General features: G+C 52.4%; 1 protein-coding gene and 1 long non-coding RNA gene across 10 annotated transcripts; one reads left to right on the top strand and one right to left on the bottom strand.

Moving 5' to 3' along the window:
- Positions 1-208: 208 nt before the first annotated feature.
- On the bottom strand, positions 209-9445 carry ZNF687 (zinc finger protein 687). 9 transcript variants are annotated; one of them, XM_025983103.2, is made up of 9 exons: positions 9251-9445; positions 3554-5676; positions 3229-3407; positions 2755-2931; positions 2504-2666; positions 2021-2353; positions 1817-1929; positions 1485-1626; positions 209-1353 (listed from the first exon to the last, which is right to left on the bottom strand). In XM_025983103.2, exons 2-9 carry the CDS (start codon positions 5657-5659, stop codon positions 856-858), a joined length of 3711 nt encoding a protein of 1236 aa, XP_025838888.2. In that variant the 5' UTR covers positions 5660-5676; positions 9251-9445; the 3' UTR covers positions 209-855. The 9 variants fall into 9 exon arrangements, with proteins under 9 accessions (XP_025838888.2, XP_025838885.2, XP_025838887.2 ...); XM_025983100.2 differs by lacking the exon at positions 9251-9445 and adding an exon at positions 8602-8723; XM_025983102.2 differs by lacking the exon at positions 9251-9445 and adding an exon at positions 8399-8511.
- A 275-nt stretch (positions 9446-9720) lies between these two features.
- LOC140599947 (uncharacterized) lies at positions 9721-17453 on the top strand. Its single transcript, XR_012003032.1, has 3 exons — positions 9721-9905; positions 13984-14076; positions 16122-17453. It is a non-coding gene; the product is annotated as an uncharacterized lncRNA (long non-coding RNA).
- The last annotated feature ends 642 nt before the right edge of the window (positions 17454-18095 follow it).

Raw genomic sequence — 18095 nt, forward strand, 5'->3', positions numbered from 1 at the left:
GTTGCGGGTAGGTGAAGTGTGAGCAGATGCCTCAGTGTCCTGGGTGCAAATACACCACAGAGAATGGGATAGAGGACGACTGCTCTTTGCCTGCCTGCTTCGGTCAGTGTGTCACCTTGTCCCAGGAATGGCCTCCCCAGCTTTGACCCTCACTCCCCCTCCCTGTCAAGTCCACAATGTCCCGGTCACATAAGAAGACAAGACCGGATGGGGATTAAACCACGAGCAGTTTTAATGGTCTGGTTTTCTCCCTCCCATTTCCCCACTGTTAGTATTATTATTACTACAAGAATAAAGGATTCCTGAGAGCCTGTCCCCTCCTTTCCCCTGGGCTTCCCCTTGACAGGACTCGTCCCTACCAACCCTCCCCCACCCCAGATTTCTGGGTTAAAAAAAAAAGTGAAAGGCACTGCGGGGGAGGGGGGCTTCAACTGCCAAGGAGGCTGAGGGGTGGTGCAGGGGCAGGGCCAGGCCCTTGAGGGTTGAGGAGAAGCATCCTGAGAGCCCCATCAGGGGCCGTACCTGGGCCCATCTAGCAGGCCTAGGAAGTCCCTCCTCCCACCTCAACCCACACGGGGTCTGCAGCAGGAAGCTAATTAGTGTTGGGCTCAGAAAGGAGGAGTGGAGGGCCCACTCTACTAGGACCCAAGGGCCAAACCCGAAAGGGGAGGGGGTACTGCAAATCACTATAATCCTCAAAAGCGTGTGTGTGTGTGGGGGGGGGGGGGGTTGGGGGAGAGGAGCTGAACAAAATGTGAATTAGAATTAAATCCCTAGCCCAGGGACTAGACAGCAGCAGCGGCCCAGGCTCCTGACCCAGAGGGAAGGAGGGGGCTGGTCAGTCCAGGCCCAGGCTTAGTTGTCCCCACTGCCCCCTTGCCGAGCCCTGATGAACGCCATGCCGTGTGTGCGGAAATGGGTCTTGAGGTTGAGTGGGCTGTCACAGCTCTTGCCACAGACCTTACAGGTAAGTGGGCCTCCAGAAGCAAGCAAAGGAGACTCTCCACCCTCCGGGTCAGACCTCAGTGGAAGAGGGGCCTCTTCTTCCCCCTCACCCAGGCCCAGGGCACCCACACTCCCCACACCCCGTTTCTTCTTGTGGCTGATGAAACGGTGCCGGCTCAGAGAGCCAGGGGAGGCGAAGCACAATCCACAGTCGAGGCACTGCTGGGCACCGCCATCCACCCTCAAGCCCACCATGAGGCTCTGCTCCACTGAGCCACTGCTCCGGTAGTGTGGGGGGCCATGGCCTCCAGCTCCAGGCCCACCCCTGGGGGACTTGGCTGGAGGGGTCGTGCTGTCAGGCTCCTCACTACAAGAGTCAGAGGACTGGCGGCGTTTCCGTCCTGGCCCCTGGAGAAGAGAGGAAGGAAACTAAGCCTCCTCATCACCCCAAACTGACCCTAGCACCCCCTCCTAGATTCCTGAGGCCAGGGACTAGAACCCTACGGTTTCTCAACACAGCAGACTGGGCCTCAGCCTACCTGGGCTCTGGCACCAGGGCCCCGAGCCAGGGTACTACCCCGGCCAGGGGACTGGGCCCCAAGTGGCAGGCCATGCCGGACCTGGACGTGTTTCTCCAGGATCAGGCGGCTGCTGAAGGTGCGTTTTCCCTCTGTGCAATACCTAGAGGGGGAAAGTGGGGAGGGTGGGTGCCAGGGGTCCGTGGCCAGAGCAGAGGGAGGCCTCGACCTCTAGTCTACTCAAACGAGACACAGGTCAGAAAGTACTTAGTGGGGCTGGGGGCATGGGGTGGGCAGGTCACTTGCTGGTCAGAAAGAGGAAGGGGATGTGGGCATGAGGGAGCAAGGGTTACCTGCATGGGTAAACTCGCTTGATACCCTCATGATTGACCCTGACGTGGCGCCTCAGGCTGGGGGCGGAACAGAAGGAGCGCTCGCACAGGCGACAGGGAAACTTTTTCACTGACTGGGAGAGCAGAGCGTAGGGAGCCTCAGAGCGCGGCTCCAACACCCCACTCCCCATGGCCACAGACCGATCCCCAGGGAGCCCTGCTCACCTTGCCATGCTCCTTCTTCATGTGAGCCACATACTCGTCCCGTTCAGGAAACCAGGAGTGACAAAGGCCACAGGTCCAGCCTCCAGGGCCCCCACCGCCCCCCTTGATGCCTTTGTTCCCTAGTTCCCGCCGGGCCCGTTTGGTTGGGCGAGGAGGCTCAGGAGAGCTGGGCAGTTCTTCCTCTTCCGAGGATGAAGAGGATTCCTCAGTAGGGGCAGCTGCTCCTCCCCGAGACACAGCCAACTCCTCAGGCTCAGCCTTGGGGCTTGTAAGGGCACCCGCCGCCCCTTTCCCAGCACTGTCCTCCCCCGGGCGCCCAGCCTGATGGGTGTTCTGTGAGAGGGAGACAAGGGGGCAGCCATTGTGGGGGAGGGCCTGGCTCTGCCAGAGGCCTTGCGGCTTCCCCACCAGCACTTCCTGAGGGTTCTATTCCCCAAACCCCCCACAGTCGAGCACCCCGCCTCTGTCCCTTGTCTCCTATACCTTGAGGTGTTCCAGCATGGTCCTTTTTTGGGCAAAAAGCAGAGGACAAGATGGGCACTTAAAGACGCTGACACGTTGGGGCAGCAGGTGTTGGTCGAAGTGTGAGGAGAGGAGGGGTTTGTGAGTGAAGACCGTGTCACACATGGCGCACTTGTAGATCATCCTGTGTGGGCGGAGAGGACAGTGCAGACACCCTGCCCATCAGGACCCCGACCCCATTCCAGCCCACCCTGCTCCCTCCCAGGTCTCACTTGGCCTGCTGCGTGTGGAAGCTGGGGTGCTGGGTGTAGAGGTGGGCATGGGCGCTGGGCGCAGACTTGAAGGCCATGGGGCAGATGGGGCACTTGTGGAAAACCTCGCAGTGCGACGTCTGGATGTGGGACTTGATGGAGTTCACGCCCCCGAACACCACCGCACAGCTGGGGCACCTGGGGGGCAGGGGGCGCTGAGGTGAGGCAGGGTGTCTCCAGCCTGTCCCCCAGGCCCTGCTCCTAGCCGGAGGCCTACAGAGGCCGAACCGGAGCTCTCTCCCCTCTCCACGGGAGCAGGGCAAGAGCAGACCAATCTGAGGCTGAGGGGTTCAGCAGGAGATGGGGCTCTCCCTGACAGGCCAGCTCAAAGCCTGGTGCTGGGACACATGAGGCCATAAAGTCCCAGGGGGTAGGGGGAGGAGGTGGCAGTGGGGAAACAGTCACAAGACTCCAGGGAGGAGAGGCAGGAGGCACCTGTATCCTACACGGCGAGACAAATGTAGACAGGCCTCCCGGAGATGGGTCTGGAAATTGGCCTGTAGGAAGTTGCCCCCACACTCAGGGCAGACGTGGGGAGGCCGGTTCTTATGCATGCGCTGGTGGGCACTGAAGCTGCAGCGATTGGGAAGCATCATGGGGCAGGTTGGACATACCTGTCAACAGGAGTGGAGACAAGGTAAGTCAGCGAGGAGAGGCCCGACCCCATGACCTCCCCTGACCGAGCCCCCAATATCTTCCCAGATCTGACTCCCAGAGCATCAGGCTCCAGCCCCAGGGAGAGCTGGGACAGGCAACTCACAGTGCTGTTGGCCCCAGGGGCCGGGGGCCCAAGCTGCTGGAAGTGGGCAGCCATGCCTGCCTTGTCCCGGCACTGCTCCTTGCACTCTAGGCAGCGAAAGCATGTGTAAGACGAGGTGGCAGGGGCAGCAGGTGGCTCAGATGACAGTGGCAGCACAGGGGCTTCGGCAGCGACGGCAGTAATAGCGCCAGTGACAGCCGCGTCACCCTTGCCCAGGGCAGGCAAGGCTGGAGGTCCGAAGGCAGGTGGGACAGCCAGCAGGGGCGTGATGTCCGGCTGTCCCACCATCTGGTCCAGGGCGACGGGCCTCATGACCAGGTGTGAGCACTGCATGACGAGCCCTTTGTCCTTGTGCTCTCGGGCATGCAGCAGCAGACTGCATTTGTTGAAAAAGACCAGGCGGCGGGCGCAGTGGTTGCAGGTGACCTCAATGCGCATGCTCCGGCGGTCATAGTGCCGCGCCAGGCTCTTCTCCAGTGAGAAGGCGTCCCCGCACTCAAGGCAGCGGTAGCCCGAGGGAGGCAGGGCCAGCCCGGCCTCGGCGGGGGGACTCAGGTTGGGCCGGTAGGCAGGCAGCAGGTTCTTGCTATTGAGAATCTTGTTGAAGGCCTCCACCAGGCTGGACTGGGTCCGCGAGATCACCGTGCCACCCCCTGCACCTGGCCCGGTGGCCGGTTTGGAAGGCTGCACCATCACCACTGAGGCACCGTTCACCTTCTGCCCCCCAGTCCCCAGCCCTGGCCGCCCCTCCGCCTTGGGCAGGGCCTGGGGCACCAGACCTAGCACGTTCTTAGCCATAGTCTTAGGGCTGGTGGCAGTGCCCCCTGGCAGAACCACAGCTTTGCGGGCCACACTGGCTGCCATCAGCATAGCAGTGCTTGCATTCTGGATGGTGGCCACAGGCAGCACGGTGCCCTTCAGCCTCGTGCCGTCACCCAGCTGGACGCTCACCACCTTTGGACCCTCGGGGGTCGGGGTTGCAGGGGATAGCTTTAGGAGGCCAGCCTCAGCCAGGAGGGTCCCCTCAGCCAAGGGGGCAGGAGGATCAGGGTCTGAGGGGACCCGGGTTACAGTCCTTGTGATATTTCCGCAAGATGTTTTAATGGTCTTGATCCGCACCTTGAGAGGCCTTGAGGAGCTGGAAGAAGCAGGGGAGTCATTGCTGTCCTCATCTGCAGCCTCGGCTCCACTAGAGGGGCTCTGGGGACTTTTTGGGGAAGGCTTGTCCACCGGCCCCTCCTCCTCTTCTTCCTTCAGGGGCTGACAACAGGGCACTTTGGGGGAGGCAGGAGGGCTCTGATGCCCTGGAGACTGCTTGAAGAAGGGCAACCCAGCAACCTGGGGAGGGGAGGCGCTGGCAGGAATACCCGTGGCCTCAGGGCTCAAGCTAGAGCCTAGCCCGGCCAGGCCCTGAGGATGAAGGGGGCTGCAGCTGTCTTGCTTCAAGGTCCCCCGTACTGGAGGAGAACCAGGTGGCAGCAAGGCTGGGCCATTCTCCCTGGACAGCTCAAAGGGAGAGGGGAAAGGAGGTGGGGTCATGGCCCCTTCCCGAGGTGGGGAAGGTGCTGGGGGAGGGAGGGGATCAGGGTGCTCCCCTGGCTCAGGCCCAAAATGAGCAAAGAGGTCCAAAGTAGCTTTGCCTTCCATAGCTTTTTCTTTCCAGGTACCCCCACTGAGAGGAGCTGGAGAGTGGGGTGTACTTGGAAGGGATGACTCAGGGCCCCCAAAACCATTTTGCATCAGACGAGGCCCCACAGGCCCTTCCTTAGTCACCCCCCCAGCCCGGGGCCCATCTCCTCCTGAAATCCCAGCTGGGGACTCAGGCTGCTCAGGACACACAGTGTTCTTGACGATGACACTGACTGCAGAGATGTCTGGCGGTGGCAGGCCGTGATCAGAGGCCTGGGCTGGCACCTCGGGGCTGTCCCTGGCAGCTGCTGCCGGTGCTTCTCCAGAGTCACCTCCTATACTGGGATCTGGCTTTCCTGAGCCTCCAGGCCCTTCGTTTTCTTCTGGCCCAGAGTGGATGGCTTCGTTGGCATCGATGTCAGGGATGTCAAAGGCAGCAAGGAGATCATCGAAATCAGGAGTCTTCATATCCCCCATGGCAGCAGGTCCCAGACCTGATGAAAACAGAAAAAAGAGTAAGAAATTGAGCCCTCTGAGGGCAGGAACCCTGGCCCTCCTCCCTCAGGATCTCCATATTTATCCTCTTGGGACAATGCACAATCTCCTTGGGTACACTTTTACCACAGCACAAATCCTAGAACTGGTGGGGGCACCTGGTTTGCCAAACCCTAAAATTGAAAGGTAGGTTATGTGCACATTCCAGGGAAGACGCTGAGATCCAGAGAAAGCAGAAGAAAAGAAACTTCTCAGAGACACAGTAGAGAAACAAGGGTAACAGAGACAGAGGGAGTTCAGTGAACATCTTGATTAAAATCACCTCAGCCCCTCCTGAGCCCAGCACAGAACCAATCAATTAATCAATACCACTATTAAGGAGGAAGATATATACCATGCTCTGGGTGTAAGGGCTCATTCATGGCAGCATGGGATCCATTCATAAATCTTCATGGATCTTCTGGGGGTCTGGAGAGATCTGAAAGCCATGTGTTCAAAGGGACAATGACTTAAGCCAAGATGGAAGAAATGATTCTAGTTGCAGCTTTATCAATGGCCTCATGTCCACTGCCTTAGTTTTGAAAGGTGAGGCAAGTAATCCATACACCACAGGGTTATTCGGAGCATGATACAAATCATAACCCTGCGAGTCAAAACCCGGAGCAGGATTTATTATTACAGCTGGGACAAACAAGCTGGAAAGGAGTAAGCACTGGGAATCTACGACTGAGGTCAGGGACAAGAGTCAGGGGTCAAGTCTGGGGACCTGGGGTCATCACTGGCACCTGGGATCTAGCTTGGTTAACAAGGAGAAGTGGACTCGGAAATCACCCAAGAGAAGAGCCCAAGATGGAAAGAATAAGACACAGGAATAGAAAGAGATAAAGAGAAAAGGGGAAAACCGTGCCAGCAACCTGGTCACAAGGGCCCCAGCCTAGGCCTCTCCTGTCACAAACACCTGCTGCTAGCAAACCTACCTTCCCCAGAGTGCCTCTGCCCTGCCATGGCCCTCCCGGGGCCAGCCCCTCCTCTCTCCCTCCCCATCTTGCTCTCTCAGGGCCAAAGCTCCAGGGTAACTTAGCTGCCTGGCTGCCACAAAGGGGAAAAGCCAAGCCCCCTCACCCGTGTTATTCCTGCTCTGAGCTCCTAATTCACACTCCTCACCTTTTTCATTTTCCCTTGGCAACACCAGTTCAAGAAGTCTTACCCAACCCCAACCTGTCCCAGTGTGTGCGCGCGCGCACACACACACACACACACACCCCACAAGACTCATGTGGCACTAAACCAACACAACCAGCCTAGAGGCTGAGGGGAACCCGGGTCTGTTCCTCACCAGTGTCTCCCCACAAGTGTTTCTATGTCTAGGAAGAAACCAAAGAAGTCTGTCACTACACAGTCTCTGCCCAGGATACAAGCCATTTCGCAGGGCCAGTTCTCTCACCTCCTGCCAGCCTTTAGACGGAAACTGAAGATAGTCCCTGCAGGTGGCAGCTGGCAATGCTGGGACCACGGTAAGGTGGAGGAAGAGGATACCAACAAGAGGAAGAACGGGAAGTTTCCCCTCATCAGCCCTGACTTAATTCTGGTCTCTGGCTTTAAACAAAGCCCTCCACTCCTTGCCTCTGCCCGATGCAGAGCTGGGGCTCTCTTCTTGCCTCTCTGCGCACCAGGAGACAACTGGAGCTCCCTTCCACCCGGGCCCTCAGAAAGTGGACTGCCGTTGGGCAGATCAGTGGGGACTATGAGAAAACATCTGCCCACTCGGCCTACCCAGCAACTCCCCCTTTGGCGTCTAAGTGACTTTAGAGGTCATTCGATAGCCAGGAGCTGACAGTCCACCAAGCAGCGGGAGCTCAAGGCCAGCGCGGCTTCCCCCACCCCACAGCCCAGGCCTTTCTGCGGCTGCTGTGCGCCGACTCTTGGGCTCCGGCCCTCCCCCACTGCCCTCTGTTCTTCCCCAAAAGCCAAAGGAAGGGGCTGAACAGGAAGACCGCGAACTGGCCTGGGTCGGGAGGGGGTTCCACTGCTCTTTCCCTGGCCCGGGGCCTGCAGAGGAGGGCGAGGGGCCGGCGGCCGGGGGCGATTAGGCTGCCGCCAAGCTGGGCAGCGGGGGGAATTAAGTCCCTGCCATCTGCCGAGGGCCAGCGCGGGGAACGTGTCCGGGGTTGCGGGGAGGGGACGGGGTGTACGGAGAAGCCTCCGGGGAAACTGAGGCGCAGCGCGCTTCCCTCGTCCCTACCGGCGTACGAAGGAAAAGACGGCCCGGCCCGCCCAGGCCCTCAGGGAGCTGCAGCGCTGCACCTCTCGGCCCAGGAGTTCCCCGGAGTCGGGGCGGTGCGTGGACAGACAGGAGTGGGGAGGAGACGGCTCTCTGGCCGGGGTCCGTCCCAACTCCGACCCCCTCCCCTCCCGGCCCGGCCGCACAGCCGCCGCCTCCTGCAGACTCCCGCCGCTCCCTAGAGGCTGAGAAGCGGTCCGGAGGCGCGCGGCGGCACGGGGCACGAGCCCGAGTCCGGCCCGGGCCCGGACGCTGACCCTCGCCGGGTCGGGGTGCAGGCTGCGCTCCGGCCTGGCCCGGCTCCCCCGCCCCCGCCCCCGAACACGGACACCATTTTAGGTCGCGACATCCCGCAGCCACAGTCACCGGGCCGTGCTTCGGGCGCCTCTGGGGCGCGGGGCGCCAGGACTTGGGGACCGCGACCCTCCCTCCACGTTTACCCGGCTAGGGGCTGTGCTTTCAACAGGCTGGGAGTTTCACCCCTCCGCCTCACGGGATGGAGGCTGCAGCGGGGCCTTCCTAGAAGCCGCCCGGGGGGCGGCGCGGGGACAGGGGTAGTTGGCCAAGTGGGGGAGGGGCAGGGGTATTTACCCGCCCCCCCGGGGGCGGGGCCAAGGGCGGGTATTACCCGGGGCACGCTTACTTGTTCCTCTCCGAGTGCGGCCCGGGAGCCGGCGGTCTCTCCCCCGCTCCCGCCGCCGCCGCCGCCCTCCCCGAGGCCGCCGCTACTTCCTGCTTCTCTCCCGTTCAGCCTCCCCCTCCTTCAGCTCCCTCCGCGTTCCAGGTCCGGGCTGCCCGCTTCCGCACTCGCCATTGGCCGCCGCCGCCGTCGTTCAGCACGGCGCCCCTCCCAGCCCCGAGCGGGGTTGGCCTGAAGTACTGCCGCTCGGCGCTGGCCCCGCACGGCCCTCCCGGCCTCATTGGGCAAGAGGCCTAGGCCTTCAGAAGACACCTCCTCCCATTGGTGGTGCCGGGCCCACCTGCCCCGTCAGGGCGTCTCAGAAACGACTGGCTGCCGCTCCTGTCGTTCAGAGGGAAGCCAATCAGATGCCCTACTTTCCCCGGAGGCGGTGCCTCTCTCAGGTGCATCTCCACCCCCTCACTCCCCATTGGCCGCAATCCGTGGAGCCTGCGGTTCACTTATGCAAATGAAAAGAACTCCGCTTCTATTTGGTGGGTACTTTGAGAACCTCGCCGACTGAACGAGGCTGGATTGCGGAGATACGTTTGTTTTCTCAAGTTAAAGCCCAATGTCAGTCATGCTGTGCAGAAGTCACAAAATGGGACGTTACCCAAAACATTACGTCATCTGGTTGACCAGTTCCTTGGCGTTTTCCCACTAAATCGCCACATTATCCGGATGGTCCCGGGCGATGGCGTCACCCGCACCTTCTCCAGTGCCGGAGGGTTTGCCGGGGGCCGGGGGTGAGTGAGCAGTGTGGAAGGAGCCGGCACCTGAGCCCGGGACGGCCCCGCACACCGGAAGTGGAGGAGAGGTGACGTTAGGGTGCTGGCGTGGCCTGGGCCATTGCCACCGGGATCTTAAAGCGGCATGCCAGCGGGCTGCCTAAGCACGGAGACAGGGTTTGAGCCGCGGCGCCTCCATTTCCCATTTAATAACTCCCCTTTCCCCGCCCCCAGCACGGGGTGGGGGTGGAGCCGGAGCCGGTTTTCCCGCGCTTTGTTGCCACGCCTCCTGGAGGCGGGGATAGGGTGGGGACGCTGCGCGAAAGATACACGTGCGCTGGCCCGCCCGCCTCCTAAATCTCCGCGGCTCGCCACCCCGACGGGGTTATTAGGAGCAGTGCTGGTACCCTGCCCAGGGCTCACTGCACCTCCGAACCGCTGGATCCGGGCCTCTCTGGCGCGCCCCGACAGTTTGCAGGAGTAATAACCACTGTACTGAGATGTGAGCCCGAGCCTCCGGGAAATCTCTGCTTCCATCGGGTAAGTCGCTGACCTCCCTGAACCGCTTTTATCGTGGTTAGAATGGGAATTATAATACCCACCGACATGATTGTTTTTGTGAGGATTAAACGCGTTTGGAACGTCAGGGACTTTGTAAAGTGGTGGGCAAATGGAATCAGTGGTCCCGTGTGCCTGCAGTGACCCCTGTAGAGGTTTGCCTGCCGTCACCCGAGCTCACAGCGCTCGGCCCCCCTGAACTCCTGCCCAGAGGAGCTTCCTGGACGTGGCCAGCTGGCATTCCGTCCCACCTCCTTCTCTGCGTCTTTCTGTATGGGATTAATAATTACTACTGATGCACACCACTCTGTGTGGGGCCTGTGATGAGAACTGCATGTACATGTAACTTACATAACATTTACCACACCCGCGCGCGGGAGGTACTATTATTATCTCCATTTTATTGGGGAGGAAACTGCGCCACCGACAGGTTAGGTTATGTATTAACCAAACAAGGTCAAAGGCAGTGGAGTTGAAATTCTAAGGGTCTAGAAAGCTAAACACTTTCACAGATTCCTTTGCCAGGAGGGTTCTGAATAGAAGTTTTTCTTGAATTAGATGCACTATTCATTCACTTAAATATTTTAATTCAATCAATACTTGAGCACCATCTGTGAGGAAAATACTGTTGTAGACACTGAGAATACAGCAGTGAACAAAGCAGGCAAAAATCCCTGTTCTCATGAAATACACAGAGAAGACAAACTAAATATGATAAATAAGATAAATAGAAGCATGTTAGAATTGATATTGCTGGAAGAAAAATTAAGCAATGCTATTAAGTAAGCCATGAAAAGGGCAGCCCCGGTGGCGCAGCGGTTTGGCGCCGCCTGCAGCCTGGGGTGTGATCCTGGGAACCTGGGATCGAGTCCCATGTCGGGCTCCCTGCATGGAGCCTGCTTCTCCCTCTGCCTGTGTCTCTCTGCCTCTCAATCTCTCTCTCTCTGAATAAAATAAATAAATCTTTAAAAAAAAAAAAAAAGTAAGCCATGAGAAGAAATGCAAGAAATATAAATGCACATTGCAAAGTGAAAGGAGCCAACGGAAAAGTCTGTATACTGTATGATTCCAACTATATGACATTCTGGAAAAGGCAAAACTGTGGAAGCAGTAAAAAGATTAGTGGTTGCCAAGCGTTCGGATGGTGGGAGGGATAAATTGTGGGAGCACAGTGGATTTTTAGGCAGTGAAGTTATTCTCTGATACCCTAATAGTGGATAGATGACATTATACATTTGTCAGAAGCCCTACTGTAAACTATGGACTTAAGTTACTAATAATGTGTCAATATTGGTTCATTAATTGCAACAAATGTACCACACTAATACAAGATATTAATAATAGGGAAAACTAAGAAGGAAGTATATGGTAACTATAATGTCTGCTCAAATTTTTTTTTTAAGATTTTATTTATTTATTCATCAGAGACACGCATAGAGAGGCAGAGAGAGGAGCAGGCTCCATGCAGGGAGCCCGATGTGGGACTCGATCCTGGAACCCCAGGATTATGTCCTGAGCCGAAGGCGGACCTTCAAACACTGAGCCACCCAGGCATCCCTCAATTTTTATCTAAACCTAAAACTGCTTTAAGAAGTATCCTATTAATCTTTTTTTAATGTGAAAAATAAAGCAGGGAAGGAAGTCAGGCAGTGTGGAAGGATTGCAATTTCAGATAGGACAGAGAGTAAAGGCCTTTCTGAGAGGGTGGCATTTAAGGCTGAAAGTGAGTGAGCGAGCCATGCACCTATCTGCATATCTGTGAGAACGATCCAGGAAGAGAGTAAATAGTAGATCTTGAGGTGGGAGTGTATTCCGGAGGGGTCAGGGGATGGAAGGAATGGATCTGGTCACAGGATGCTTGGGGGCTATCAGAAGGACTTTTTAAACCAATCTCCAACTGTAGATATTTTGAAATGAAATTTAACAATTTGCATTTTGAAATTCATATTTTATATTTCTTTTTTTATAATAAATTTATTTTTATTGCTGTTCAATTTACCAACATACAGAATAACACCCAGTGCTCATCCCGTCAAGTGCCCCCCTCAGTGCCCGTCACCCATTCACCCCCACCCCCCTAGCCCCCTAGAGAGAGTGTCTTAAGCAGACTCTGCTCTGAGTGCAGAGCTCTATGCCAGGCTTGATCTCACAACCCTGAGATTAGGAGCCTGCGACTCTTGATCTTGGAATTATAAATTCAAGCCCCACATTGGGTGTAGAGATTACTTAAAAATAAAATCTTAAAAAAAGATATATTCATGTGGTTCAAAAGTAAGTCAGACTTTTGGGATAGAGAGTGTATTATATATACTCATTTATTTTTGCTCCTTCCTGAAATCTACTGAAATGATAAGACGTTTTTAAAAAGACCTAAGCTCACAAAGAGAATGGGAAAGACAAAATAGAAAAGTGAAATTTGGGAAAGCAGGTGAGCTTGACTATACAGACAAAGGAAAACTGAATTCTAGGTCTCACTGAATTCTGGGCAAAGCTGGGAGACAAGTTGGTCAGACAGCAGGTGCAGCACTGGGGGAGTCAGCAACAGCAGGTACTTCTGAAGGGAATGATAAAGGCACGGTGGAAAACAGGAAAACTATTTGAAAGTCTATGGAGGGTTGTATCCCAGGTCCGCTGCTGCATTCTCTATGGCTTTGTGACTCCCTCCCCCCACCGTGGTGAGAAAGTGGAGTCTTATGCTCCAAGAAAGGGCAGGAACATCCTTCTCAAAACAAAAGGACCAAAGGCAACATTTACATCCTGCTTTCTGAGAACCCCAGCACTTTCCCCAAACTCAGGACCCCAGTAATCAGACCCATACTTTCCAAACAGGAGACTGAAATATGCTTGCTTCAAAGAATCTGATCTAAAGATACGTCAGGGATTCTCTTAGGAAAAGGCCTCGTCAGATCATGCTAGAAAGAACTTTACAACTAACAGCTCCCCACCGAGGCTCAAAAATATTGTCTCCCGCACACCCCAAGAAAGTAAAACTTGGAGGAGGTAAAATCCCGCCCTGCCATTCATGAGGCTGGGATAAGAGACAGAAAGCCAGCAAGGTTAACCAAAACACAAACCACTCTTTCTCCCGAGGTATATAGCAATAAAGTTCATAAGGACTCCCTTCTGTGACTACACTTTCTCACTGACTGGGAAACTTTGTTCTCTAAACTCATGGGCTATAAGAAACATTGCTATTTGAAAGCATATCAGTAAGAATGAGTCAAAAATCCTTTGGCCTGAAGGATCCACGTCACCTTGAGACAGAGAAGCAGTCTAGATTTATCACCCAGGTACAGAGCATCAGATAAGGGGTTTCTGGACATAATACTCCACATCTCTGTTTACTTCACAATCCAGCCCTGAGAGTAACTTCTTTACAGGGATCCCTATTTACCTTGAGCCTCTTAGAACATGGCTTCACTTAAATTTCACTAAAGCCCCACCCTTGCCCCAAGTCCTATAGAATACTTATCACTCCCTTTGTTTGGGGAGATACCTGCCAATTCCCTTGGTCTATGGCCTCCCTCACTGCCCCACAGGCCCATAAGCCCATGCTGGCTGTTGACTGGTTGGGCTAGGACAACTCTTTCAAAGAAAACCTGAGGCGTTGGCCAACCAAAGCAAGGGAGTAAACCAAGAATGCAGTCCAGTGGAATATGGGAAACAGGATCTGACCCAGGCAAGAAGCCAGGAGAAGTGCAGGAGAGTGAAGGGATGACACAGGGGAGAGGGCAAAGAGGTAAGAGAGGATGAGCCCAGGAGCCCTCCAGGATAGGTGGGAAGGGGGGTATTGGCCCCGGGCACTTGCAGAGGAAATGCAGACAGTCAGAGGGGAGTTTAGGGTCAGCTCTTAAGGAGGAAAAGAGGGGATCCCTGGGTGGCACAGCGGTTTGGTGCCTGCCTTTGGCCCAGGGCGTGATCCTGGAGACCCCGGATCGAGTCCCACATCGGGCTCCCGGTGCATGGAGCCTGCTTCTCCCTCTGCCTATGTCTCTGCCTCTCTCTCTCTCTCTGTATGACTATCATAAATAAATAATAAAAAAAAAAATTTTTTTTAAAGAAGGAAAAGAAAAGAAAAGAAGGAAAGAAAGAAGAAAGAAAAGAAAAGAAAGAAAGAAGTAAAAGTAAAAAGCACTCCAAGGGAGGTAAAAAGGTAAAGTATCATAGTGACATCTGTGGATAACATTTACATAGTCAAAATAATGTAAATTCTGAGTATATAATATGGAGGAAGTGGGGGAGGGACATGAGGCTGTGGAGAGCTAAGTCCCCATCTTCTATTTTAGAAATCCATGCATAATATTACAAAGTAAAAAAAATCAAGTATTCACAATATAAGATGTTATTTAGGGATATGGAGATAGCTAATAAACTACCAGGCATGAAACTTGAAAGTGGTTGCTTTTAGGTAGGGGGAAAATCTTGAGCTTAACTGCATATTGGTTAGAAAGGGTTGATTAAAGTTATTCTAAGGTCTTAATTTTGATTGTTAAATGTTCATGTTAAAATTTTTCATTTAGGGGTGCCTGGCTAGCTTAGTTGGCAGAGCATGCGACTCTTGATTTCAGGGTTGTGAGTTCAAGCCCCACACTGGCTGTAGAGGTTACTTAAAATCTTTAATGACAACAACAAAATAACAAGAAAATTTTTAAACTTTTTTTTCATTTAAATATTCATAGACTAGAAGCAGACTATATAATTTCCAAACAGGTAGGGAGGAAAAAAGGAATGGAAGGGGACTCTAATAGCCCAAAAGTAGACAAGAAAGGAGAAATATAAAAGACTTTGAAAATTCTAGACAGATTAAAACCACCAAAAAACATTTGCTAGAAATGAATCTAGTGATATCCCAGTCACAATAAATGTAAATAAAGTGAATTCTCCAGTTAAAAGGCAATTTTTATTTATTAGACTAAATAAAAATTAATATCCAGCTATATATATTGATTACAAGAGATATACCTAAAACGTAAGAAATATAAGGTAGAAATAGTAGAAAATATGTATGTGCCAGGCAAATACGACCAAAAGAGAGCTAGTATAATTATATTAACATTGAACAAAATGAAATAAAATTTATGACAAAACTTACGGGTAAAAAGAGCTATTACATTAATATAAGCTTCAATTCACGATGAAGACTTGATAATTATAAACCTATATGTTCTTAATAATACACTTTGAATTTTATCAAGAAAAAATTGACAGAACACCCAGGAGAAATGGATAAATCCACCACAGTCATGGCAAATCTTAACATATTAAAAAAAAAAAAAAAAAAAAACAGAAGAAAATAATACATATATATATCTGTATGTTTTTCATTAAGAATATAAAAGATTTGGCTCAGGTCATGATCCTGGGGTCCTAGGATCGAGTCCCACATCAGGCTCCCCTCTAGGAGTCTGCTTGTCCCTTTGCCTATGTGTCTGCCTCTCTCTCTTTCTGTCTCTCATGAATAAATAAATAAAATCTTTAAAAAAAGAATATAAAAGATTTGAGCAACACAATTAAAGTTTTGACTTAATGAACTTACATAAAACCCTGTAGCAATTACTAGAGAATACATATTCTTTTCTTGAACACATACATTCTAAACCAATTTATTGACATACAATAAACTGCACATATTTGAAATGTATGATTTGATAAGTTTCAACTTAGTATACATCCATAAAACCATCACCACCATCAAGATAATGAACCTAGGGCATGCCCTGGTGGCTCAGCGGTTTAGCGCTGCCTTCAGCCCAGGGCCTGATCCTGGAGACCCGGGATTGAGTCCCACGTCGGGCTCTCTGCATGGAATGGAGCCTGCTTCTCCCTCTACCTGTGTCTTTGCCTCTCTCTCTCTCTCTCTCTCTGTGTGTGTGTCTCTCATGAATAAATAAATAAAATCTTAAAAAAAAAAAGATAATGAACCTATTCATCAATCCCAATAGCTTATCCCATGCCCCTGTTATCTTGGGTGGCAACATAACTGGTTTAAAGACTGCATTTTCCTTCTCTTACAGCCACTTATGACCATGTGACTACATTCTATGTATACAAACATAAAAAAGATGTAAGTGGTGTTTATTGGATGGATCTTCCAGAAATGCTCCTTAAAGTAGGGGCAGATAGCTGGCATATACTGTCTTTAATCCTCTCAATCCTTTTTCCCCTCTCCCCACTTTATATTCCCTGTTCATAACACAGACTTGATGATTGAAGGCTCTTGTGACCTGGAGGCATGTTGAGGATGGGGAAACACATGCTAAGGATGGGAAAGAGGGAATTGCCAAGAACCTGAGAAGCTGAGGAAACCCTGACACTATATCTACCCTGGACTATCTACATCCAGACTTCTTTACCTTGAGAGAAAAATTAACTTCCATCTTGTTTAAGTTTCTTCTACTTCCCGTCTCAGTTACAAACATAAATGCAGTTCCAAATTGATGGAAGTGGAGTAGCTGCAAGTATCTAAAATGTGGCATGGGGCAGCCTGGGTGGCTCAGCGGTTTAGTGCCGTCGTCAGCCCAGGGCATGACCCTGGGGACCCGGGATCAAGTCCCACGTCGGGCTCCCTGCGAGGAGCCTGCTTCTCCTTCTGCCTGTGTCTCTGCCTTTCTCTCTCTCTGTGTATACACTCTCATGAATAAATAAATAAAGTCTTTAAAAAATTAAAATAAAATAAAATAAGATGTGGCATGTGCTTAGGGGAATTATGTTGGCCAATTGTTTAGGGAAGATCCACTGCACTGCAGGCAGGAAAGCTAGCAGCCCCTGGTACTTGCAAGCCACTTGATCAAATTGTTGCTCATTGTACCTTAGAAAGCCACAAAGAAAGGGTTTCATGTTCTAGTGTGTTGGTGCTGCTTTTAGCAAAATTCTGCATGAGACATGCAGTTGCGCTTGAACCAATCTGTAAGCATAAAAAAAAAAGCCAACAGAAATAACACTGCTAAGGAAAGCACTCTACGCACACACACAACAATCAGGAATATAAAGTTGATGGAGAGTCTCATTATATGGAGGCTGCTGGATTGAAAAAGCCAATTGCTTCTCTATCCCATACTGAAGCAGTTCAGAATGGCAGCTGCTCAACAGGCACCCACTAGGAGAGAACACTGTGACCACAAAACTTTTTCAGGCACCTTTGGCTAAGAGTTCTGGGCCTTACTATGGTGCAAGACTCCCAGCAAAGATGAGACTAACAGCGTCATCTTCCCCTCACTTCCCTTCAAGCCTGGAACAATTGACAGGGTTGGGGGATAGAGGCCAATATGCAAAATATTAATTTCTACCCTCAGTATGATATCTTTGGCCACAGTAACTTATGTTTGGGAATTGACTAGAAGGAATGCCTCTGTGCCTCAGTCAATTAGTGTCTGCCTTCGGCTCAGGTCATAATTCTGGGGTCCTGGGATTGAACCCTACTTCAGACTCCTTGCTCAGTGGGGAGCCTTCTCCCTCTGCCCTTCCCCCCAACTCATGCAAGTTCTCTCTCTCACTCTTTCAAATAAATAAACAAATTCTTTTGAAAAATGACTGGAAGCCTACTAATTATTTCATGAAACTGTTAACAAACACAAAAACAAATCCATATCTGGCCTGCAACAGCCTATGGCTACAAACTAAAACATCTCGGATCCACAACACAGAAGTGGCTCCCTCTACAAGCAGCTGCCAAAGCTGTGTAGCCCTTCAGAAGAGTATCCTCCCCAGAGGCCTCTTCAGATGAGCCATGAGGGATGATGGACAAAGAACAACCTCCCTGAGGGCAGAGCAAGAGGCCATGGAGAACAGTGGAGATTTTCCCCAGGGACAGAATGAAGGTAAGCCAGACAGACCAACTGAGGAACTTACTCTGCTGTTAGGGCAGGTGGTCCTGGCCCCTCCACATTTGATATACCCTGTGGTTCTGTGTGTATATTGCTGTGTAACACAGCACTCCAAAACTTAAAAATAACAATCATTTATTATACCTGCAGCTCTGTGGCCCCAAAGTGTTTGGCTGGGCACCCTGGTTCAGGGTGTCTCTCATGGTAGTCCTCACTCCGCTGGAGCTGGAATAGCTAGGGGCTGACTGAGCACCTCACTCTCTTTGTGTATTCTCAGGGCTTCTGTGTAGGCAACTTTGGGCTTCCTCACAAGATGGTGGCCTCAGGGCAGTTGGAATGCTAACGTAGG

Source organism: Vulpes vulpes, chromosome 8 (assembly GCF_048418805.1).
Source record: "Vulpes vulpes isolate BD-2025 chromosome 8, VulVul3, whole genome shotgun sequence".
NCBI lineage: Eukaryota > Metazoa > Chordata > Mammalia > Carnivora > Canidae > Vulpes > Vulpes vulpes.